At 33.5% G+C, this 25,366-nt stretch overlaps 2 protein-coding genes and 1 long non-coding RNA gene across 6 annotated transcripts in view; 1 reads left to right on the top strand and 2 right to left on the bottom strand.

Moving 5' to 3' along the window:
- Positions 1-8,956: 8,956 nt before the first annotated feature.
- On the bottom strand, positions 8,957-12,846 carry LOC106054146 (uncharacterized). The gene is made up of 3 exons (XR_001215376.2): positions 12,497-12,846; positions 10,345-10,453; positions 8,957-9,094 (listed from the first exon to the last, which is right to left on the bottom strand). It is a non-coding gene; the product is annotated as an uncharacterized LOC106054146 (long non-coding RNA).
- Positions 12,847-16,237: 3,391 nt separating this feature from the next.
- On the top strand, positions 16,238-22,967 carry LOC106054136 (actin-related protein 2/3 complex subunit 4). 3 transcript variants are annotated; one of them, XM_013209887.2, is made up of 6 exons: positions 16,238-16,292; positions 18,281-18,399; positions 19,536-19,647; positions 20,193-20,288; positions 20,582-20,794; positions 21,684-22,967. In XM_013209887.2, the coding sequence occupies exons 1-5, from the start codon at positions 16,290-16,292 to the stop codon at positions 20,756-20,758; spliced, it is 507 nt and encodes a 168-aa protein (XP_013065341.1). In that variant the 5' UTR covers positions 16,238-16,289; the 3' UTR covers positions 20,759-20,794; positions 21,684-22,967. The 3 variants fall into 3 exon arrangements, with proteins under 3 accessions (XP_013065341.1, XP_055881804.1, XP_055881803.1); XM_056025829.1 differs by lacking the exon at positions 16,238-16,292 and adding an exon at positions 16,584-16,652; XM_056025828.1 differs by lacking the exon at positions 16,238-16,292 and adding an exon at positions 17,235-17,330.
- Positions 20,872-25,366, bottom strand: part of LOC106054135 (mitochondrial carnitine/acylcarnitine carrier protein-like) — a 28,265-nt gene continuing 23,770 nt past the window's right edge. For both annotated transcript variants that reach the window (XM_013209884.2, XM_013209885.2), the window contains exon 8: positions 20,872-24,818. In XM_013209884.2, coding sequence (XP_013065338.1) covers positions 24,756-24,818 — 63 coding nt within the window. In that variant the 3' untranslated portion in view covers positions 20,872-24,755. The remainder of the gene's footprint in view (positions 24,819-25,366) is intronic.

Raw genomic sequence — 25,366 nt, 5'->3', positions numbered from 1 at the left:
AAATTTTAGATTGATAAAAGTGGAACCTTTTTTGTTATACGATCCCCCCCCCCCCTGTTACGGTCGTAGCGCAGCACGGTGTGCATGAATAATGGTGCGAATTTGTGTAATGAATGGAAGTGATGTTGAAAAGGGGAAGCCGGGAGAAATGGACAGGAAGAGAAATGAAATGTTCGTATTTACATAACTTGCTGTAATATTAAAGTATTTATAGAGTAATAACCTGAGAGTCTATTATTATTTCAAAGAGTCTTGTGTCGTAACAAGTGGCGCCCAACGGAAAAGGCAAGACCTGCGTTATATCGGTATCTAATTCCTGTCTACTGAGGTATTACTAGTACTACAAAGTGTAACAAAATCTCTAGATCTCTAGATCTATTAAGATTGAGAAAGTTAGCGTCATCTAAATCTCTAAAGCTATGTACTAGACTCACTGGTAAACATAAACCTTTAGTTGAAACTTAACTAAAAACATTATTGCTGAATTAATCAATTGGATTTACATTTAAATCTAGATTTATATCATTATAATTATTATGACGGCCCATTCTCTACATTCACCAATGTGAAAACGTACATCTTCATTGGTCTGGCGGGTCATAGTTCTCAACAATAACCTTTAACATTCAATATTAATGGAAATTTGTACGATTATTAGCACTGCCGTGGGCAACACTAGTGAATTTTGACTACGGTGGAGAACAGTGCCCATTTAGGACCAACGGATATACACTGACCACGGCATATAAACAAACAACGAAAGATTCATATCACCGGCGGAGAATATACACTAGCATTGGCAGTTATACCAGCAGGAAGAAGAGTATTCCGGGAAGTAGATACATATTTGTATTCGAATAACATTAAACGTTTGGTTCATTACATTACATTTAGATATGAACATTGTTGGGTCCAGGCATTAAGTATATGAGAATCAAATATATTTAATGGATATGGTCAGATAACTCGATAAAGAAAAATTAAAAATGGCGGATAAAGCTGAAATAGTTGCTTTGAAAGAAGAAGGGAGACTATTGGAATTAGAAGGAGCAGAGCTGAGAAAATATGTACAAGAAAGATTAATAGAAAGAGAGAAACTAGTCAAGGAAAAGGAAATAGAGAAAGAGAAGTTAGCTATGGAAAAGGAAATAGTGAAAGAGAAGTTAGTCATGGAAAAGGAAATAGAGAAAGAGAAGTTAGCCATGGAAAAAGAAAGAGAGAAAGAGAAGTTAACTATTGATAAAGATAAATTAGCAATGGATAAAGAAATAGAGAAAGAGAAGTTGGCTATCAGTAAAGAGAAATTAGTTACGGATAAAGAAATTGAGAAAGAGAAGCTAGCTATGGAGAAAGAAAGGTTAGCCATAGAGAAAGAAAAGTTGGAAATAAAAAAAGGAAAAGCTAAAGATGAAGGTACTGGAAAGAAAAATGACGTGTCTGGAAATAAATTGGCAAAATATAAAGGTACAATGTTTGATGAGAATAAAATAGACATAGATATTTTCTTAAAGAAGTTTGAAATTGAAATGAAAGAATTGGCTTTTCCTGAAGATAAATGGACATTTTTGTTATCGAAGTCATTTGCAGCGGAGGTACCGTCAAAGATCTGCATGAATCAGAATAATTACCAAATAGTAAAGGAGCAATTACTACGAACATTTGGAAAAACTGAGGCGTTTTATCGTCAACAATATGTTAATTGCACCATTGAAACCAACGAGGATCCCCAAACATTTTTAGACAAGATGAATAGCTACTTTGACAATTGGACAGAGTCATCAAAAATAGAGAAGACGTTTGATGGACTAAAGGTATTTCTTATGCTGGATAAAGTCATTTATGAGAGTCAGGACGAACTAAAAATATTCCTGCTGGAGAGAAAGCCAAAATCTGTAGATGAGATTGTAAAATTAATAAGGGCTTACAAAGTGGCACATCCTGAAAAAAAGTTAAACAGAGGTAGCGATATTGAAGAAATAGTAGCATTTAATAGAGCTAGAGAAACACAAGACAGTTATAGCAATAATAGAAGATTTAGATATGAAGGACAGAATAGGTTTAGAGGACAAGGAAGGAGCCAAATAGATAGTAGACAAAGCCAGTATAATAGCTACAGATATCAAGGAAGATATCAAGGAAACAGACAGGGAAGATATGACGGCAGAAGAAATGGAAGAGATCAAAGTTTGTCGTTATTGTCGAGTTCGGGAAGTCTAGATTGTTTTCAAACATTTGTAGGAAATAAGGCTGCAAGAACGATAAGGGACACTGGGAGCACTATTGTTGGAATAAACCGAAAATTGGTTGAAGATCATGAATATACTGGAAAAAACAAAGCATGTATTATGTTTGATGGTAAAACAGTTCGATTACCCGTGGCCCGAGTGAACATTAAAACACCGTATTATACCGGGATCGTAGAGGCATGTGTTATAGACCATGATCAAATTGATTTGATTATTGGCAATATACCAAACATAAAGAAGTGCACGGAAAATGAGATAGCAGTTTGGAAAAATTGTTGTGGAATGGCCACTACTCGATCCTGTAGTAAAGATGTGGAGGAATTAGATTTGGCAAAGTTGTTCGAGTTATCAACTAAGGAAAAAGAGCAAGATGAAGAACAACATGAAAACACAGAAACAATTGAAATCAAAGACATAGGATTTAACAAAGAAAAATTTATCACAAAACAAAAAAATGATCCAGAGTTACGCCAACTAGCAAAGAAAGGAGGTAGAGGAGGAAGATTCTATGTAGAAAGAGGAACTCTTGTTAGAGAGATTGAATGGCATGGAAAAAAAGTAATCCAGTTTGTGGTACCCAGAGAATTCAGGCAACTTGTAATGGAAAATGGACACGATATAGCACACACAGGACATCTGGGACTACACAAAACGAAACAAAGAATATTTCAGAATTTTTATTGGCCATCAATTAGTAAGGACATAAAAAGTTATGTGACTTCGTGCCAATTATGTTCTAGAAAAGGAGCAAGAAACATAAAAGCACCATTAAAAAGGGTGGATGTACCAGATAGACCATTTAGTAAAATAGCGATTGATTTAATCGGTCCAATGCCAGTGGTATCAAATAGGGGTCACCGTTATATCCTAACTGTGATAGACGTGTGCTCCAGATGGCCGGAAGCTATCCCACTCAAACAAATTGAAGCCAGAGATATAGTACAAGCATTATATACGTTGTTTACAAGATTTGGATTTCCTAGAGAAATATTGTCAGATAGGGGGACTCAATTCAACTGTCAATTGGCTACAACATTCTTGAACATGTTTGGGATCCAGCAAAGGTTTACAACCTCGTATTATCCACAGAGCACTTGTGAACGTTTTAATGTCAATCTAAAGAAATCATTATATAAAGTAATGGATGATAAACCCAAAGAGTGGGATATGGCAATACCGTCAATACTATTTGCATACAGGGAGAGTCGTAATGAAATAACAGGGTTTTCACCATTTCAAATGATTTATGGAGGAAATCCACGAGGTCCAATGACAATATTGAAAGATTTGATAATCCCACATGATCATGTAGTAACTAATGACAGTTATGATATTGTGACAGAAACTAGAAATCAGATTATAAAGGCATGTGAAGAAGCGGATAGACAGATGCTAGAGAGAAATGAATTAACACATTCCAGAGTGAATGAACATAGAATAATGACGGAATTAGAGGTAGGACAAGATGTTTTGGTCTTACATAAGGATAACAATAATGCTTCGGGCACAAATTGGCTGGGACCATACAAAGTAGCAAGGAAAATTAGCGATATGGATTATGAAATAGACATTGATTCGATGTTAAAAATATTTCATGTGGATTTGTTAAAAGAATTTACACCAAGACAAAGAAGTGAAGAAAGGAGTAAAGATGAGTCAATGACAATGAGTGCCTGTGTGACGGAAGAAATGGAGACAGAGGAAAGGTTTAGACCAATAGAGACAGTGGCAACAGAAAGTAGGCAAACATGGAAGGATGTCATGGTGGATGGAGTTTCTCTTGATAGAGCTAAAGAAATCAAGGCACTAATTGAGGATTATAAGAATATTTTTACGGATTTACCTGGAAAAACAAGTATTATAGAACATGATATCAAGTTAACCGGCAAAGTACCGAATAAACTGCCACAATATACGATCCCATTACACCATAGAGAAACATTACAGAAGGAAATTGATGAGCTACTAACACTTGGAGTGATAGAACCATCTAGTTCACCATGGGCTGCACCAGTCGTGCTTGTTAAAAAAAAGTGTGGCAACTTAAGATTGTGTGTGGATTATCGACAGTTGAATAAAGTCACAGAATTTGACCCATTTCCAATGCCACAAGCAGAAGAAATGTTTACTAAGCTAAAAAATGCAAAGATTTTTAGCACGTTGGATCTGTCAAGAGGATACTGGCAAGTACCTCTAAAACAAGAAGCTAAACCATTATCGGCATTTAAGACACCTTCGGGCATATATCAATGGAATGTGATGAGCTTTGGCTTGGTAAATGCTCCAGCCACGTTTAACAGAATGATGGCCAAATTATTCAGCCATAGAAGAGACACAATTTGTTATTTAGATGATATATGCATTTTTAGTGAGCAATGGGATGAGCATATACAAAGCCTTGGAGAGGTTTTTAAAATTATCAAAGAAAACAATTTAACATTGAAACCAACAAAAATAAAAATTGGCGTAAGTGAAATTTCATTTTTGGGGTATAAGATTAAAAATGAGTACATTACACCATTGGAAGAAACTGTATCAAAAATATTGGACATTAAGGTACCAAAGACAAAGAAGCAAATTAGAAGCCTTTTGGGTCTATGCAACTTTTATAGAAAATTTATCTCAAATTTTTCAGAAATAATTGAACCACTAACAAATCTAACAAAGAAAGGAAAACCTAACAATATAGTGTGGACGGAGGAATGTCAAGAAGCACTGGACATAATTAAAACTTTCTTTTCTGGGGCACCGATTTTGAAATTACCTGACAATACTAAGGAATTTATTTTGGCTACAGATGCATCAGCCATTGCAATAGGAGGCTGTCTAATGCAAAAATGGAATGGTGTCCCACATCCTGTTTTATATGTGAGTAGAAAACTGACAGCATCTGAGTTGAAATATGCCACCATTGAAAAGGAAGGACTAGCCATTGTATGGTGTATAACAAAATTAGGGTTCTACCTAATGGGAGCTAAATTTGAACTATGGACGGATCACGCTCCCTTGGCCTTCATTAATACAAATAAACTAGGGAACAACAGAATAGCCAGGTGGGCATTGCAACTTATGGATTATAACTTTGAGGTCAGGACAATACCAGGGAAAGACAATGTGATAGCTGACACATTATCACGGTGTACCTAAGGAGGAAAAGAAATGGAAGTAAGGAAAGGAGCTAGGCCACGTCAATTTTGTTTCTGTTGGTTGGTTAAAAGAATAATGTCAGTAAAATCATTTTGGTGAGAACACAATGAATAGCAGTGTAATGAATAGACATCTTTAACAGATTGGAACATTTTGTAAATATACACATATTACATGTATATGTAATTGAAGACTGTATGGACTGACGAAGCTTTGTTATATGTGTGAGGTGTCGAGATATTAATATATGGTGTTATATTGAGAATTTGATGAAACCATTGTTAGAAATGTAAAATATAGTATTACAGTTACATAGTTACTTATAGTTTATAATTGTGAATTATGAGATTTATTCTGATTGGTTCGTTGGGGAAGCCTGGACATTATACATTGGGATGGATGTAAGTAATTTTGAACCTAAAATAATAATGTAAAGAATGGTGATATTTAATATTGCTGTTGGAGGTTGTTTTTTTTGTTGTTGTTGTTGGCTTTTACCTGGTTTAAAAGAATGAGAATTAATGAAGATAATATAAGTATATTGAACAGTGATTTATAATTTTATTTGATATTTAAAAGACGTTCGATGTACATCGAACTTGGCAAACAAGGGGGGTGTTACGGTCGTAGCGCAGCACGGTGTGCATGAATAATGGTGCGAATTTGTGTAATGAATGGAAGTGATGTTGAAAAGGGGAAGCCGGGAGAAATTGACAGGAAGAGAAATGAAATGTTCGTATTTACATAACTTGTTGTAATATTAAAGTATTTATAGAGTAATAACCTGAGGGTCTATTATTATTTCAAAGAGTCTTGTGTCGTAACACCCCCCCTTTTTTTTTGGTTATGGAGTGTATGTGTGTGTGTTTCTATGGTAACATTGGGAAGAGGTTAGTGATTGGTTGTGAATGATGCAACATTTGGTCTTAGTAAGGACATACGACTCCAAACCGTGAGATAGAAAAGTTGTGTTTTCCAAAATGGGGTTCGAGTAACCTCAGGGGTACGGAATGAGTTTGAAGGGGGTACGCGTTGCACAGATTTAACTGTTTTTTTTTTAATTTAATTTAATTTAATTTATAAATTAGAATAAAAAGTTGTAAATTCTATTTATTATTTAGGCTCCATTTTAAGTTTTTACAAACTCAAACACGCACTATTTTTACATTTTAAGTCGAATTTCTACAAAGACCTGGAAATGGACAGAGATGTTACAACTTCCGTCGACACGCCCACTTTTTCAATGTCCAAACTAGGTTTCCATTTTTTTTTAGAATGTATTTGATGTATTTCTGAAGAATGCAAAAAATAAACTCACTAATTACATATTTAATTGTAATAGAGTAATTGTTGTTTTGTGTATGTAGGCCTGAAAAAAAAAACTACATTTTTATTGTTATTTAATATAAATCCTTTGGGGTGGGGGGGAGGGGTATTTAGAGTTACAAAACTTTAGAAAGGGTACGCATTGGTCAAAATTTGGGAAACATTGTAGTAGTGAGTTAGATTTTGTTAAGAATATTATTACTTAAGTCTACTACATCCATTTAACTATCTTGATTATAAATAAATAAATTTCTATTTAGTTTTGTTCACAAGGAAGTTATTCAAGCTATTTTCAAGTTGTATTAGTTCAGATATATTACGTCTACAGCGGTTTAGTTGTCTACCAGCAGTTGGGTGCTACAAGTCAACGACCGGTAACAACAACTCGCTCCGAGAAAAAAATCCTGGTTTAGCAAATGTATACATCTACATCTTTTAAAACATATTACACTAGCTGATACCCGCGCTACGCTATATTCATTCGTTATTAAGAGAAAAATATTCGCTCTATAAGTTTTATAAAGGGGGGTATTGTCTTTAAAATAAACCTAGTAATTTTTAATAATGTTTTTCTTGTTTAAGCAAAATACAAAAAAAAAAATACTTTAAAAAAAACTTATATTAATGTGTTTCAATTAATTTGGATAAGTCATGTGATTACATTTGTAATGGGTCTAGACATTTTTTAACCAATTGTTGTTGTTGTTTTTAACGCAATGTCATACTTTTAGCGTTAAGTTTTTAGCGACCCCGAAAGGGGAATAGACGCTATTAGTTTCTGTAGTCTGTCCGTCTGTCCGCCTGTCCGTGCCGTTTAGAAAAAATATTGAAAATACGTCATCATGATATTTTAGTCCATTCAAAGTTCTGATATTTTTTTCTTATCTGAAAGCGAAAAAAGTCTTTTTTAAATAAACTATGCATGCAGTTTTTTCATAAAAATACACCATTTTTACAACTATTCACCATTAATAGTAACGAAGTCATGAGGCTATGTGGTAAGGGAGATGATAATTTACAATATTTTTAACAAATTTATACCAACGATTTTAGATTTTATGACAAAAAAAATATTTTTTTACAAATGTATTGCTAAGCTATGTAATTTCTGTCATACTAACTACTACATTTACATAAGAAAATGACTACTATTTTTTTCAAAGAGAAAAAATCTATTAAATATGTATGTAAGTGGTACATAATTTAAAACAATAATTAATAACACCAGGGCGGCGACACTGGACCTACAGGACATGGCGACCAGAATGAAGATGGTCATTATATGAAGTCAGTTAGGCCAGTTTCACATTAAACTTCACCTTCAATTTCACCTATCCCTTGGTCTGCTGGACCGTTGGGCACCACACACGATCTGTCAACCTTCTCTCTCCATTCTTCTCTGTCATTTGCCATTGATAGATATTTCATTCTGATATTCTTTCTGAAAATATTGAAACCTGCCTTTTTACCTGCCTGGGTGGACCATTGCGGGGCTGATTTTGAGTTTGTGTTTCCACACAAACTGTGTTTGTAACCTTGCTAAATGTATTTTTTTTAAGGAACGACCTGAATTCGAACATGTGGCTTAAAGCTTTATCAGTCCTCTCAAGCAAACCACTCTGCTAGTGAAGAGTCTATGAACATGGAAGATTGTTTAGTTATCTATTGTTTCTATTTCAGCCTTAGAGACAGCCACATATAAAGGGTACTAATTCGGCTTATTCCACCACTTCAGTCGAGTACTATTTCTTTCCCTTGTTTGATAACCAAGTAATTTATTACCAATAGTTATATAACTAATAGTTTTTTTTTATTTGATTGTTGTGTTGGCGATAAAATAAATAATTGTGCAAAATTTCAGCTTGATCCGAGATTGGGTGTCGGAGAATAATGTGTACCTCTGATTTAAAAAAAAATTTAGTTTTTCGGGTAGCCAGCTTTCGGTGACACAAAATTAACATTTCAAAATAGTTTATTTATTTGAAAATTCGACAGCAGAACAGCGAGAAATTCGTTGTACCTGTTAACATGAACATAAACAATTTAATCTCTCAGATGCCCTAAAAATCCTCTTTGAACATTGCAACATCTTTCAAGTCTCTCCAGGACACTCTGACACACAGTGCGCCACAAATTCCTATCTTATAAAAATTTCTATCTTATAAAAATGTCTATCTTATAAAAGGTAGTTTAATAACAGTACAGTATATGACAACACGAAACAGACGTAATATGTTGGAAGGAATCTTTATTTTTTTGTATTATTTGGCTGGGAACTCTTCATCACAAGGGGACCAGCATTGCTCAATCATCTCATTGTTGTATTCTTGACAATAACAAGTACGACAACCATCTCCCCAGCGCTCTGTGTACACCTATACAGTAGATAAAGAACATCGCCACATTTCAATGTTTCTTTATTATTGAAATGAGACATCATGCAAGCATAACATCCTTGTAATAACGAAAAAAAGTTTATGATACTGAGAGTCGAAAAATGTAAAACAGAAGAAAAAAAAACGTGAATACTTGAAGCAATGTTATAACAATGAAGGACTTAGGCAAGATCATGAATAACTGATCACGTAGATCTACTGGGCTTATGACTAAAGAGCAAATGTTGCTTTATTGAATAAGTAGTAAAATTTTCCTTTCAGACCTTGTGATCTATAGGGAAGATGCTGTTAAGGTCATATGATTCTTTGGGTAACTGTTAACGAGCAGGGTGTCATGTGGCCAACACAACAGCCAACCGCCTATGCTTCGCCCGACGTAAGTCATGTGCCCATTAAAGTTGGGTGGACTCAAGGAGCGCTGAAAATCTCGAAATTCAAAATCCCAATCTTTACTTAGATTCGAACCCAGGACCCCAGGTTCGGGATTAGTAGTAGTAATAATAAGTACAAATGTCATCCTTTATATTTGCAAAGCTTATGTCAACTCACTCTGTCTGTCTGTCTGTCTGTCTGGTAAAATGTTTTTATATCTTATTTCTCCCACACCCAATCTGGCGTCAATCTGAAATTTTGCACAACTATTTATTTTCCCTGACAACACAAGAATCGTAAAAAAATAACCAATTCGTTAATTGGTAATTTATTATTTTGTTTGGTATCGAACAATGGAAAGATAGTGTACACGACTGATGCGGTGACATAAGGTGAATTAGTTCCCTTAGAACTATGTAGAAAGAATAGGTGACCGCATTTAAGTTTGAAACTAACAATAAATAACTATAAAACCTTCAATTTGCACAAGCACTTCCATAGCATAGTGGTTAGTATATTGGCTTTAGGAAGCTTTAAAAGCCTTGAGCCCTCGAATTCGAATTCAGGTAGCGATCATGGTAATTTCACTCAGATATCACTTTTTTTTCTCCCCCACTCCTTTCCCATCTGGTCCAGACAAGTGATAGGATCATATTTAGCATATTTAGAAAGCTTAAAGCATGAAATGGCGCTAAACAAATACAACTGGTAAAAATATTTCTAATCGCACAGTTTTATTATTATTAGTCTAGATCTGTTACTAATTGTGGGAGAAATAACATGTACAAGCTACCAGACAGGCAGAGTGAGTTGATATAAGCTTTGTCAAAATGAAATTAGACACATCGCCTACTTACTTGCTCGTCGTATTGACACTTTGTTGACGGCTGCGGCTGAGCAGCACAGCAAACGACGATCAATGTGAGAACCGCTAGTGCTAGTGTCTTCATTTGAAACTGTTCGTACCTTGTAATACAGAGAAGAGAAATATTGTAGTGATACAGTCTACCGAAGGATTATTCTGGCGAAAGAATCGGCGAGCGAATGACTGTCGAGGATCATTTAAGAAATATTTTAAAAAATAATCAGTTGAATAATGTGGAAATTTTATTAAAATGGCCGTTGATTGTAGTTAATACACTATCACGCAAAAGTGCCTAGAACCTAAGCCTATTATAAGGCGCTAGGGTACAGACGGACCTTTACAGGTAGGCAGGCCTACGATGCAATTTTCGATTATCTTTAGACGTAAAGTCAAAGCGACATTATGTTTTCTTGATGCAAGCGCGTTATCATTGATGACGCAAATTGTCGCAAATATACTATGATTGATGACATAAATAATTTATTATTAAATATGTTAATATCAGGTAGCATAAAGTTTTTATAACCTGCATAAATTTCTAATTATTAGTTGCAATATATGTTTAAAAAGCCTACATACACAATATACTATCGTTACATAAGTATCATTATTAGACTATAAACATTTGTTATTGAATGTCCATATAACTATTTTATTTATTGCTATTATGAAATATTAACGTAGCTTTCAAAAGCTGGCTAAGAGACAACATAAATTAAAATGTGTTAGCTGACACAAGGAATTAAAATAATGTGTATGTATACCTTGTCATTCATCCTTCATATATTTATATATATATATATATATATATATCCCGGGCATACTACCCTGCCTCACAGTGGCGCCCGGGTGGAAACGATCGTAGGAGGAAACGATTAGACTAAAGGGTAACAAAACAAGACTCCCGTGGGAGTGCCTAAGGAGAGCATCATCATTGCACTGCACGGAGTTGTAAAAAAGCTCCCACAACCTTGACACAATCCAGGCGCTGTTCCTCAAGGGAACATAATAAATGGCGTGTCCCGGCATGGTTAGCCTGGTATAGAAAAGAAAAATGGCGGGGGTCTTAGTAGATCTATACGCGGCCTCTTGCCGCGAGTCTGACCCACCCGCCAGACAAAACAGTATACACTGTACACTGTTTTCATACAGGCCGGTGAAAGGGAGCTCTTGTTCACTTTTGCTGGCCTAGAGTTCCAAGAGCCGAAGGCTCAACTCTTCCTGACAGTTTAAGAAGAAGAAGAAGAATATATATATATATATATATATATATATATATATATATATATATATATTTATTTATTTATTTGTATATATATATATATATATATATATATATATATATATATATATATATATATATATATATTCTTACATCACAACTTATGAGAATAGGCCTAGATTCTCCAGTATGTAAACACATCAGTATTTTATTACATACATGAGTATTTCATTAAACACATCAATATTTTAATTAATTCTTCACTTTTTTTTTTTAATGCATCATTATTAGGATGCTCGACCTTATTTTAATAATTAAAGCATTACTTTTGTAAACACCTAATTATTTTTGAGCTCTTTACATTACAATATTTTAGACAACAAAAACTTAATAAAATCTACATGGTGACCCGACAAAATAAAATCTACATGGTGACCCGACAAAATAGAATATACATGGTGACCCGACAAAAAAGAATCTACATGGTGACCCGATAAAAAAGAATCTACAAGGTGACCCGACAAAATAGAATCTACATGGTGACCCGACAAAATAAAATCTACATGGTGACCCGACAAAATAGAATCTACATGGTGACCCGACAAAATAAAATCTACATGGTGACCCGACAAAATAAAATCTACATGGTGACCCGACAAAATAAAATCTACATAGCTCACACAAAAAAAGGCCAGTTGCTTGAAAATATGAAATAAGCAGTAGAACTTAAGATATATATAAAAAAAATATTTTGCTGCTTTGCTTTTATAGAAAAGATTTGGGTGGTGAGCTTTTAAAAACGACCATCATTACTGGAGCTAATTGAACTACTTTGGTGTTCTGGTTTAGTCGTGTCGTGCATAAACAATACTAACACTTACAGCAATTAGTCTACTCACTACAGTCACTACTACCTACTTACTTTAAATAGTCACATAATAGTCGTATAATTAGACCATCAAGTACTGAAACATTTCCAGCGATATTTACCAAATGTCACTTGAAAGAAATTATTTTGTTGAAAGCGTTGCTCCTACTATGTTGTACACTGTATGGTAACAAAACCTTTTTTTTAACCAATTATCGCGCTCTGTACTGGAAATACACATTAAGTCCTTTGGAAAAAAAAAGGAAAATATCTCAAAAAATTATATGAATAAATCTCGATGATGTAACAATATATTTAGGGGAGGGGGGCAACTCCGACGCCGATCACATTTCAGATCACCAAAAAAGATTTGCGTTTGGTATACGGTCGCAGGGCCGGCCTTGGGCAAAGGAAACATTGCAAAACATGGATCTAATCTTAAACAGAGCAGAACTCTCTGGCTCTCTTCTCGCCTCGTTCTTAGTCTCTACTCTCATTCAATGTCTATTTATGAACGTCTAGATCAGCGGTTCTCAACCTTTTATGCTCGGCGACCCCTTTTTATAATCCCCCACTGTGCTGCGACCCCCCCACACACACACACACACACATACAGGAATAGAAGAATAGGCAAAACATAATCCATATTTTCGATGGTCTTAGGCGACCCCTGGCAAATCGTCAATCGACCCCCCAAGGGGTCGCGACCCACAGGTTGAGAACCCCTGGTCTAGATCAACCTGTTTGACTACATAGGTTAGAAGAGAATTGTTTCTAGCTTTTGGTGAAATGTCGAAACGTTATATCTTGTCCGGTGAGAATAAATCGTTTATGAAGCAAAGCCGTGCTATCAGCGTTATATGAACTTAACTTATTAAGTTTGTTGTTTTTTTACTCAGATATAGATACGGGAAGATTTATAATTCATTGTGTATTTTTTTCGGTCTCAATTTCTTTGTTTATCTATATCATTTGGGGCCACACTTTTCACTTCGCCTAGGGCCTCCAATTAGCTTTCATTTCGGAAGAGGAAGGATAAATTAAGTAGACCAATTAGATTCTGCTCAATTTTTGTTTTGTGTTTTGTATTCATAGGTTTCAATTTTAAAGTGTGAATTATAGCCTAAAGTTATTTATACAATAGAAAAATCTCAGATTGAGTAAAGGTCGAGGAAAAAGTGACCAGGAAAAAAATATTTGGGTTCAGAACTCTTCTCTTGTACTTCAAAATTTCTCATGAATTCTAAATTTTCCAAAACAAAGTCTATATTTTAATAAGTATGATAAATTCATGCGAAATTACATAGACTCTGTCGCCATATTTGACTGGTCTGTTTTAAGACGACATATTTTAGAATGAAAACTATTAATCATGTAAGAGTCCTCTCTCCTTTTTATAATTATTGCTAATAATTGCCTTGGACATTAAAGTTGGGGGCGACTCGAAATAGGAATTTAATTTATAGCATATTTAACGTATATTAGTGACAGTTTTTTTTTTTATTTTGTAATTTATTCATTAAAATACAAGAAAAAAAATATTGTTAGTCTTTCCGGTATTGGGGGTATGCAATCGCCCCTCCCACCTGGTACCACTCTCTTTCATTTAACCCTTTCTCTCCTAGTTGACAATGCCAACGTTGATTTGACCCCCCATTAAATTAAATTGTTTTTGTTTTGTTTTTGGATTTATAAACTTTCAATTTGTGTTGTGTAAAAAGAGCATGTTTTCTCCTACAACTTAATACCAACTATAACATTTTCTGATAACAAACAAAAAATTTATTAAAGTTTTAATCATAACAGAATAGTGAAATACGAATGAGCAAAACGAATAATATTATCGAAAAGAGGAAAATAATTATGGACATAAAGAGTTAATTTTACTAATGAATGATCGCCCCTACCGCACCCCTTGGATCCGCCAGTGGGACATTATTTTACTTTGTTTGTACTATTTTTACAAAGTTTATACCAACTCACTCTACATGTCTGTCTGTCTGTCTGTCTGTCTGTCTAGCCAAAAGTTTGTACTCATTATTGCTCCGACACAAAATCTTGGATCATGCTGAAATTTTGCACAAATTTCTTACATCTGACAACACAAGAATCAATAAAAAAAAAAAACTATTGGTAATATCTCAAACAAGGGAATGAACTAGTATTTGACTGAAGTTATTGGTATACGCTGAATTAGTCCCCTTTATATTATGCTGCCGTCTTAACCTTAGTGACAACAAACATGAAATAGACACAATAGAAAACTATACAATATTCGATGTTCATAGACTCTTCGCTAGTAGAGTGGGTACCGAGTTGGCTTGAGAAGCCTGAGAAGGCATTAGCTCACAAAGTTCGAAATCAACTGAGTGCTTCAAGAAGTATTGGGAAGGGGGAAATCATGAAAACAAAGTATTAAATCAGCAGAAAAAATAGTCATCGTAATAATGGTAAAGTGTTACTCTTTCTTGATTATAAACAAATTGTTTATTAAAAATGTTTCAGTTACCATTTCCTGTCACTCAAGCGGTGGCTGAGTGGTTAACAGCTTGGCTTCCGAACCGGAGATACGGGTTCGAATCCTGGTGAAGACTGGTATTTTTTAAATTCGGGATATCCAAGGCGCCTCTGAGTCCACCTGATATTAGTTAGTGAAAACTAAAGACGGTTGGTCGTTGTGCTGGCCACATGACATCTTCGTTAACCCTGTGCCACAGAAACATCTGCCCTATAGACGTCTAGATCGCAAGATCTCAAAGGGGAACTTCACTAAATCTAAACAAGATTTTTTAAGTATATAGACTTGAAAAATAAAGCTTTGCCAATTAATTGAAATAGGCTCTATAGTGATGTCTGTGATAAGCTACCGACCACCCGTTTTCCAGACAAGTTGGTCAACACAATTACTTCAATATTTGACTCGAAAAAAAAAAAAGTATCAGCTTTGTGGGCACTCAGCAAGCACAACTTGGCTTGACTCGGTCTTCAAACACTAGACCCTTGATAGGAAGCCATGTGGTTCTGGCCAATTGGATCAGCGACACATACGACTACGTTACTTGATATCTACGTCTCTGAAAGTAAAGAATTCCAATTAAGTGCAAAAAAGAACCACACTTTCAAGCAAAATTAACAACATAAATGTTTGATTTCTCTTGGTATAATTTAACTTTACAGTGCAAGATTTTTTTTATCTAGGCCTACTTTTTTTTTATCTAATTACTGAGAAACTTTTTTTTATAATTGTCTTTGCCCCCTCTCTTTTTCTTTGTCAGAACTCAGAACATCGGTCGATATCATATGGGCTTATCATTTATGGTGATGTGTATTCTTAATAAACTTTGTTAAAAAGGAAACATGAGTTAAAATTGTAACTCGTTTGAAATAACGTCTGCATTTTATAAAATAAGCTGAATATTGGGTTTTAAAAAATCACTGTCTTAGAAAGTGTTCTGAATGAAAGGGCTTTTCCTAATGGCCTACTGTGTATCTGTATCCACACAAAGCAAGGAACGGAACAACTTTAAATGTGATAATTTTAAATACATTTCTAGTAAATGGATCCAAGAATTAATCAATAGAAATTTCCTCAAAAATCGTGTTCATCTTGTTTCATTCCTTGTCATACCCTTCTAAGAGAACTTTCACTGTTCACCTATATTTAAGGGCGTCTTAAAACATATCATGGTTGGGTGGGGGCGCCACTTGTAAAATTTTGAGAAACACTGGTTTTTAGGGAAGAAAAAAAACAACAATATGAATCTGTGTTAAAGGGAGACTATTCTATTTCTTTAACAGTGACGTAATTTCCGGCCTTGAGTGCGTTTATCTTCTTCCGTGTATCATCATGGTGGGTGGTATCTCTGTTATTTCTTTAATTAAAACCTAATGTTATTGTTCTTGCAAGTATCTTCTTTGTAAATCGATTATCAATATCATGTTCTTTATCAAATTTCATAGCATAAACTCTTAGGTTTATCTAGGCCTATTTCTATATTTAGAGAGAGGAGATGCAAACCGGTGTTGTAAACTAAAATCATAAAAAATATTAACAATAAATTTTGGAAGAAATGTGTTTAAAACTGTTTACTTAAAGATTAGTCAGACGAGGAAATATAATTAAAGTAATGTAAACATTACAATTTTGTAGTGTCTAATTAGACGCCTTTTTATAACAAAGATGGAAATGACTGTTACTAACAGTCTGAGTGTTAGATTCAAGATCTAGTCTACTCTACTACTCTAGTTTCTAGAACTTAGACTTAAACTTTAAACTCTAGACTGACTAGACTAAGACTGGGACATCATAGACTCTAGCCTAGCTAGATCTAGAGTCTAGGACCTCTCTAGAGTCTAGAGCCATTCTAGGTCCTAGTCCTAGGAGAATTAAAATACTTTTTAAATTAATTCTACTTCATAGTACTTCTAGCTAGATTCTGCTAGATCTTGATTTCTAGATCTAGATCTAATAATTAATTAATCTAATACTAATAGTGTAATAGAGATATAGACTTTATCTACTATCTAGATTCTAGAAATCTATAAACTATATTTATATCAAGATCTAGTAGATGAGTAATGATGAGATAGATTCTAGTACACTAGTCTCTAGACTCTAATAGTAGATCTATAGAGCTATATAATATTAGTTGTGTTTACTGAGCGCTTAAAGGCACACACCCCATCCACAAATGGGATTGGACCAAAAATGCTCTGAGCATGCTATAAGCATGAAAGTAGCGCTATATAAAAAGCTACAATAATATAGTATATATTTATATGCTGGCCTCATTCAGCGGTAACGACTATGGTTCATCTCGTAGAACACTTCTTCATCTGGCTGTGGAACCTTATTTTGGAGAGACACTCCCATCCACATATATCACAGGTTAAGGTGGCTTTCGCTTTGATGGTAGAGGAGCCAGCCATTTTTTGTATGGCATGCTATTCTTCCAGTGCTGAGGCCCAAGTTTTTGCTGTCCATAGCTTTCTTGGTTACTGTATATTAATGCAAGGGCTGTGTTTCATTTTAAAGAGGATGCCACAATCTTTACAGTGGTTTTTTTTTTTTAATTTCTCAAGTACATTTGTTTAAATCTGATATTTTTGAGGAGCTTTTGGGTTTCAGTCTAGTAGTAATAAAACCATCATTGTTGAACTGTTATTTAATAAATAAATGTTAGCAATAACTAGTTGGGAATGTGCTGCAGACTATTTATAAATTTCTACTAATTATTTGGTGATATAATTTATTCTCTCAAGTGCAATTCCTAGCCTTTACTTCTGAAAATTTGTAAAACTGATTGTTGGTTATTATTTTGATTTATAAATAAAGCAGAGATCTAACTTTGTAGTTTTTAAACCAAATCAGACTTTCTTTAGCTACAAAAAAACAACAACTGGTGTATGGTAGGCTTTTTACATATAAAATTTATATATTATATATATACATGAAATCAAATATTGGATTTGTTTTTGGGAATCCTTGGCATGTATGTGCAATTGAGTATTATTTCTTCCTAAGTTGTAATTTGACTGTGGTTTTCAAATCATAGTCCTTGCTCAATTTTTGTTTGTTGAGAGTGATTCTAAAACATTTTGTCACTGTAAAGTCATATTATTAATTCAATAGCAGCAAAAAATAATTTTTGTTAGCGAAGGATATTCTCTTGATAATATATATATATATATATATAAATCTCCATGAGTTCTGTTTTATATAGATAAATTTTACATGCTTTGTAAATTCTTCACAACTGTTTTGCTTGAATTTTTCCTTTAAAAGAATTTTATCTTAAGAAATGTTTTTATTATTTTATATGTTTTCTTTTCAAAAAGGCTGCCACTCTGAAGCCTTATTTAAATGCTATTAGAGAAACTCTTAATGCAGCCATTTGTCTTCAGAACTTTGATTCACAGAATGTTGAGAGACACAACAAGCCAGAAGTGGAAGTAAAGTAAGTCCATTGTTAATAAATAAATATTAATTTGGAATTTTTAAAATTGTAAATGGGATTTATTATCTGTTCAAATATGCCAGCACCTTCTAATTTGATATCGTTTCATTAAAAAAATGTAACCATAGGATTTTTAAAAATTGTCTTGGGCACTTAAATGTTTTAACTTTGGAACCTATACTGCAATTTTACACCATGGTTTAGCTTAGAAGATCAAATTGGTACCAATTATTTTTCAGTCATGTACAAAGATGTTGATCACATGATTTAACCTTGCAATTAAAAAAAAAACAAACTGTTCTTCCTAATAGTTTCATAGTTTTAGCTTTTCAGTTTGGAATCTGTAAAATGTTTGTAAAATGTTTTACATGTTTCGGATGTTCCTTCAGAGTTGAGGATAATTACTTCCTAGTCCAAACCTCCCGTAGGATGACGGGGGATGGCAGCGGTCAGGGTTTGAACCTGGGACCATCGATAAATTTGGATGATAGTCCAGCACCCAAGCCGCACGACCAGGCAGCCATCCAATAACTAACAGAGTAAACTACATAAGAGCTCATGTTGCATGAATAAATCTATCAGGGTTTCAATTTTTTTTAAAAAAGATGTACTTATTTCTCCCACCCCAAATCTTGGATCAGGTTGAAAATTTACACATATTTCTTGTACCTAACAAAACAAAAATCAATAAAAATTAACCAATTAGTTAATTAACAACTGGTAATTATTTATTTTGTTTGGTACCAGAGAAGGAAAAAAAAATATAATTGATATTTATATAGAGAATTAGGTCATCACTTAATTAACAAAAAATAACTGAAAAACCTTCTGTTTTCATAAGCCCATCACTGGTTAGTGTATTTTTTTATTAAATTTAATTCAAAAAAGATCAGGATAACATTTTTCTAGATAATTCTCTCTTCTCTCCCCCCCCCCCCCCCCCCTTTCCCCTTTTTTCAACCGGTCCAGACAAGTGATAGGATCATATCAGCGCATTGAGGAAGCTAAAGGCATGAAAGCGCGCTAAACAAAAATAATTGATGAAAAATATTGCTGATTGCACAGATTTATTGTTGTTAACATTAAAAATGTAATTATACATGGTATTTTAAAATCCTTTTTATTGTGGATTTCAGAAGCAATAAAGAGCTACTTTTAACCCCAATAGTCATCAGTCGAAATGAAAGAGAAAAAGTATTAATAGAAGGCAGCATCAACTCTTTACGAATCAGCATAGCAATTAAACAGGTGTTGTAAGAATTTTTAAAAATCAATTTGTTATTGATTCTTTAATTGTCTTTGAAATAGAGTGTGAAAAGATTTCTGGAGGCTTTTTTGCAGCTTATTTCAGTACATGATGGTATTACTTTTTTAAAAGGGTTGGTAATCACTGCTTTCTATTTAGTAACAAAGTGTTACAAATTAATTTGTATCTGCATCGAGTTTTTGAGAAACTTGCAGACAATATGCTATATGATGAATTATTGTACAAGATTTGTATGCAGACTTTAGTAATGGTGTAAATTGTTTGGCTCTTAGTTCGATACAGTTACAATTACCCCACCCCTACTTCCTATTTACTATTAAAACTTTTATTTTTCTTTATAACAAAGGTGTCAATATGATGAAACTGTTTACATGTGATATCAGAACGATGACTTTGACATACCGGTAGTTTACTCCCTTTACTGTAAAAAAAATTTACCTTGTTTGCTGGTATAAAATTGTACTTCACAAAGTCGAAGAATACAAATAAGATGATTTATTGTGTAAAATTGTTTTCTGTACTTTAGGCTGATGAGATAGAGAGAATTTTATGTCACAAGTTCACACGATTCATGATGATGAGAGCTGAAAATTTTGCTATCTTAAGACGAAAACAAGTTGAAGTGAGTGGCTGTTTTATTTTTAAATTAGTATGGATTGAGTTTCCAAACTTACATCTGGGAGGTATATTAAAGAAAAAAATAATTACGGATGACCACCACTGCCACAATAAATATAATATCTTTACTTAGTGTCTTAGAAATGATTTTTCTTTTTTTAAGTGTGAAAAACTCTAATAAAAAAAATAAAAATAACAATCCTTATTACATTCTCATAATCTTAAACTGTTGTTGTAAATATATGTGTGTGTGTGCACATTGATGTGTGTTAATATTTCATCTCATTTTCCCCAAAGGGATATGACATCAGCTTCTTGATCACCAACTTCCACACAGAACAGATGTACAAGCATAAACTTGTGGACTTTATCATTCACTTCATGGAGGAAATAGACAAAGAAATTAATTTCCTCAAGCTGGCTGTCAACTCTAGAGCCAGAATAAGTGCTGAAGAATTTCTGAAAAATTTCTAACACATTCCAGTTTAGTTTCTATTATTCAGGATGATGGTATGTGCGTTCTGTGAACTATAGTTAATCATATTTTTTCTTATTTTTGGTTATTTGTGAAAAAGAAATTGCACATGCATCAATAGTTCTTGACTATTAAACATCACTGTGTGGCCTAGATGTTTGTGGACATGACAGTGTTTGTTTACCTATCTCTGCATCCATTAATTGGTATTAAACCAGCCCTTGAGAATTTGGTTAACTTGTCAACATGATATCAATCTAATGAAGAAAAAACATTTTAAAATTAAACAGAAGACTTGAAGGATAAACTTCCTTAATACATGTGTTGGTTTTTGTCAGGCCTAAAAAAAAACAAACTTTTTTTGTGTGTGTATTATTTGTCAAAATTTTGTGTTTTGTTTTTTTCTTGTATTCCAAGCCTAACTAAATCATTGCCTACTGTCAAGTTTGGTTCAGTTTAATATGTTAGCATTGTCAAAATATATGTAAGCCTTCGCATGACTTTAAAATGAATGTAATAAATCCAGGAATAGAAATTCCAAACACTTTTTATAAATAAACCCACTAAGAATAACAACTAAATAATGTTGGTTATACTGACTCTGCTACTCTTCTAATAGATTGCAACCTTTATAATTTTTATCACAGTTCATAGTAGATAGATCTAGAATGGAAGTTTCCTATTTTTCTGTTCACTGAGGCTAGAACAGCACACGCTGTTATTTCCCCTTTTATTACAGTGGCAAGCTATTCCCTCTTTTCTTTTTTTTTCTCTGTGACACCTTTGTTCAGACTAAAAAAAATGTAATTCGTGGTAAGAATATTTACTTGTCCAAAAAACATAATACCACCCAGCATCTTTTGGATAAACTACAAGGCAGTTTAAAGTTGACTGAATTGAAATATGTATATTTTATTTTTCTAGGATTGGTGCTGTATTTCTCCTTGAGTTCAATAGTTCTACCATGTGCAAGTGTAACAGCAGGTCTGAGGAAACATTCACAGCCTTACTATGATAGAAGTATCTGCTGCTATTTTTCTTGACACCACTGTATTACTGTCATTCTAGAATGGAAGTGATGATGAAGAATATTTGTGATACTTTTCCTTTTGACTATCAACGACTCATTATTTTTCTTGTCTGCCTGCAATGTAATCCTATTTTTAGTTGGTGGTATGTAGGCATTGAGGAAACATGGATATAATACTTGCTGGTCATAAATACATTTGGTTTTGATAAGTGAGGTCCAGTTTTTATCAATTTATTTTCAGTTTATTTGATTCTTTTAAGAAAAAATGTGTAGTTAAAAAATAAAGATCATCAAATAAGTTTTAAACATTAAATTGAACATTTAGATTTAAACCATAGAAGTGCTATCCTAATTTTGACTTATATCAAGGATATGTACAACAATGGAATCTGTTTTTATGCAATCATGGGTTAATGTGTGACTACCATTGTTATAATTAGAGGCATACAAGATGAAATGTAGAGTCGTATCTGTGGGTCTCTTCCAGGTGGAAAGTAGTTTTAAATTTTAGCTTTTTTTTTTCCTTTATATTTTTAGCATATCTTTTTTTTAATCCTATTTATTTTAGTTTGTTTTTGCTAGCAAATGAAAACAAAAAAATCTCTCTAGCTTGCATGATAAGCTTACCAGTATCAGTTATCAATACTACAGGTGTTCTATGATGTAAACATTAATAGAAGCCTAACCTAAGAAGTGACTGTTTTATTTTGGGCACAAGTGTGTATTGAGTGTTTTATACTTAATTTAAAAGAACATTAGCAACATAAATTATTCTGTACATAATTATATCAGTGCATAGTGTTTTTTTCCCCCCTCATTTGTTAGGAATTTAAATGTAGTGTAAAAGTTCTTGTTGGTATTTGCCACACTGCTGTTCAGAAATTGTTATTTGTTTAGGTCGGATGTTTCCAGTGTGACACTAGCCATCATATTCTTTCAATTTCAGACTTGGCGGCATTTCTTTCACATTAAAATATTTTTTTTATTTTAATTATTTTCCAACAATACAATTAGATATTACATATAAGTATTGTATGACTGTTACTTTTTAATATATGTTATGTAAATGTTTCACTTGTCAGAAATGATTTTGTTGATAATTGGTGTATGAAAGAGGCCTGTAAATGTTCTATTAATATTAAACTCCATTTATTATATACATATATAAAACAAAACAATTTGTTTTCTTTTTATCAGAATATCCAAAGAAATGAAAATTGTGATGTCATTAGGTTGACAGGAATTTTTAGCACTTAGTGCAGTGCTATACAAACTGTGGTATGACCATATTGGTAACAGTACTTCAAGCAATGTTAAGTGATAGTCGTATTTCCCAATACTTTGCATGAATCAATGCCTAGATCTTTCAATTTATCCTCTTTTTTTTTATACTTCATAACCTAATTGCTATTACCTAGAGAAGAAAAAAAATTATTTAATACCAGTCTGTACCAGAAACTAATGACCTTTACATCATCTGCCCTATAGACCACAATGTCTGAAAGGGGAACTTTACTTTTTTTTTTTACTACTATTCTGTTTAGCATGTCAAGTCTGGCTTATCAGCAAACTTTTCAGTTTGATTTATGGTTTGTCTCAAGGAAAATATATTTACAACCTGTGTGCAGTTTTAAGTTTTACTAGAAGTAAAATGGATGAATTTGTCATCAGGAAGTCCATAGTTACAAGAATCCCAAGGCATTGTTTTAACACCATTTTGTTTCCTTGATACCAAACAAAAACAAAACATTAAAGAAAATGACTGCCGATCACAAGTATAATGAAAGCTATTTGCTATAGGTTTTTTTTTATTACATTAATCGGAAGCTTCCGTACCTTATTTGCAATGAGGTACTGCCAAACTTGGTTAGGAAGCCATACTTACTTCTATGGCATTCGATCTCCAAAGCATACAGATCATAATTAAGAGCCATTGTTAGTTTGGTCTGAAGGAAAAATGCTTTTTGAAGTGGAAGGCAGTGTTTAAAAAGAAATATTTTTCTGCCAGACAATATTGTGCAGACTCATTTGCTCTATCCACCAAGAAACTGCATTTGGAGCACAATCTGTTGGCACACTTTCACCACGGATATAGAAGCATACAAGTGATAATGTAGTTTGCATATGAACAGCCTGTTAAAATAATTATCTTAAGCAAGAATCTGTCATTAAAAAATCACACATGACTTTTTGGCAGTTTAATATTTATACAACTCCTTTTTTTTTTTAAATTATTATTATTATAGTTCAATGACAGCGACATTGGTACCTAACTTTACAGGGACTCACCAATTAGTGCTGACCAAGCAAATAGCTTCAGACACATTGCACTTTGGTTAACGCATGGTAAGGTAAAGCAATTTTTGTACAAAAATAGCTGCATTTTAAGATGTATAAGACCTAGAGTTGGACTGGTTGTCAAAGGCTTTTTGAGGCACTTGCCATTTGAAGCATTTTATAGGTAATGGAGTGCTTATATCCATTACCACTTCCAGATATAACCACCTTACAGAACTGCTTCATAACATATGGATGTGTATACAGTTAGTCCATTGTGTTTCGGTGATGACCACTTGTCATCCAGGGGGCTGAAGTGAGGGCTTTGCACTGGGGTTTTGAGCCTCCTGTGCCCGGAAGGTTCGTCTGCACACTGGACTGGTTATTCCAGCCGAAGCTACTGTCATTGGGCCTCTAACGCTTTTCTTCTGCCAGCGCTGTTCTTTTGTCCTCTGCAATTAGTGTGCCAGTTTTCACAGTGCAAGGCCATGACGACAATATATGTATAAATAAATGACCCATTTATATCAGAAAAATAATTGTTTATTGAAATTATAAAACAAGTTTGCTAAATGATGTATGTAAGCTGAGTATACAGAAAAATACTTTTACATTCTCAATAATATGAGATATTATCATTTTACATTGTTAAATAATGTATAATACAAATAAAAATCTAAACTATATCTTTATAAACCTGGCGCTGCCCAATTTAAAAATTTCATGGTTGCTTCATAACCAAGGAAACAAGCCTGAAATAAAATCAAGACACTATTAAATAGAATCAAGACATTATTATCATGGTGAAGAAAACAAAACTGGAGAAGAAAATTTTTTTTTTTTGAAAACTAACAATTAGTATCTCAAATATAAATCTGTTCAATAAAGTAGCAAGAGATTCTAGTAATTGCATAAAAACAGAAAGTAATGGAGAGATACAGTAGACAGATCATATGTGGTGCCCTAACATTCCAACAGACTAAAGAAAAAAGGATAGGTGAAGAAAGTAAGTATTCCAACATTTTTTAGTTATTTAATTTTGTTTAACTCATGTAATAGTATAACACATTTTTAATAAACTTCCTCAAATTGGCTGCAAACTCAGATCCCAAACAAGGCTGAAGATTTTTATGCATATTCCAAAACCAGAATATTAAATTTTCTTTTCACTGTGCAGTCCCATCATATGTTTTATTAGAACTAAAACTACTAAACTACAAATCTATGGCCATATTACAAGATCTTTGAGGCTCACAAAAACCTTCCTTCAGGGAACAGTACCAGGAAAAAGAAGAAGAGG

This window comes from Biomphalaria glabrata, chromosome 4, assembly GCF_947242115.1.
Source record: "Biomphalaria glabrata chromosome 4, xgBioGlab47.1, whole genome shotgun sequence".
Classification (NCBI taxonomy): Eukaryota; Metazoa; Mollusca; class Gastropoda; family Planorbidae; genus Biomphalaria; species Biomphalaria glabrata.
The sequence above is the reverse complement of the archived record's forward strand: the minus strand, read 5'-3'. Positions and strand labels throughout refer to the sequence as shown.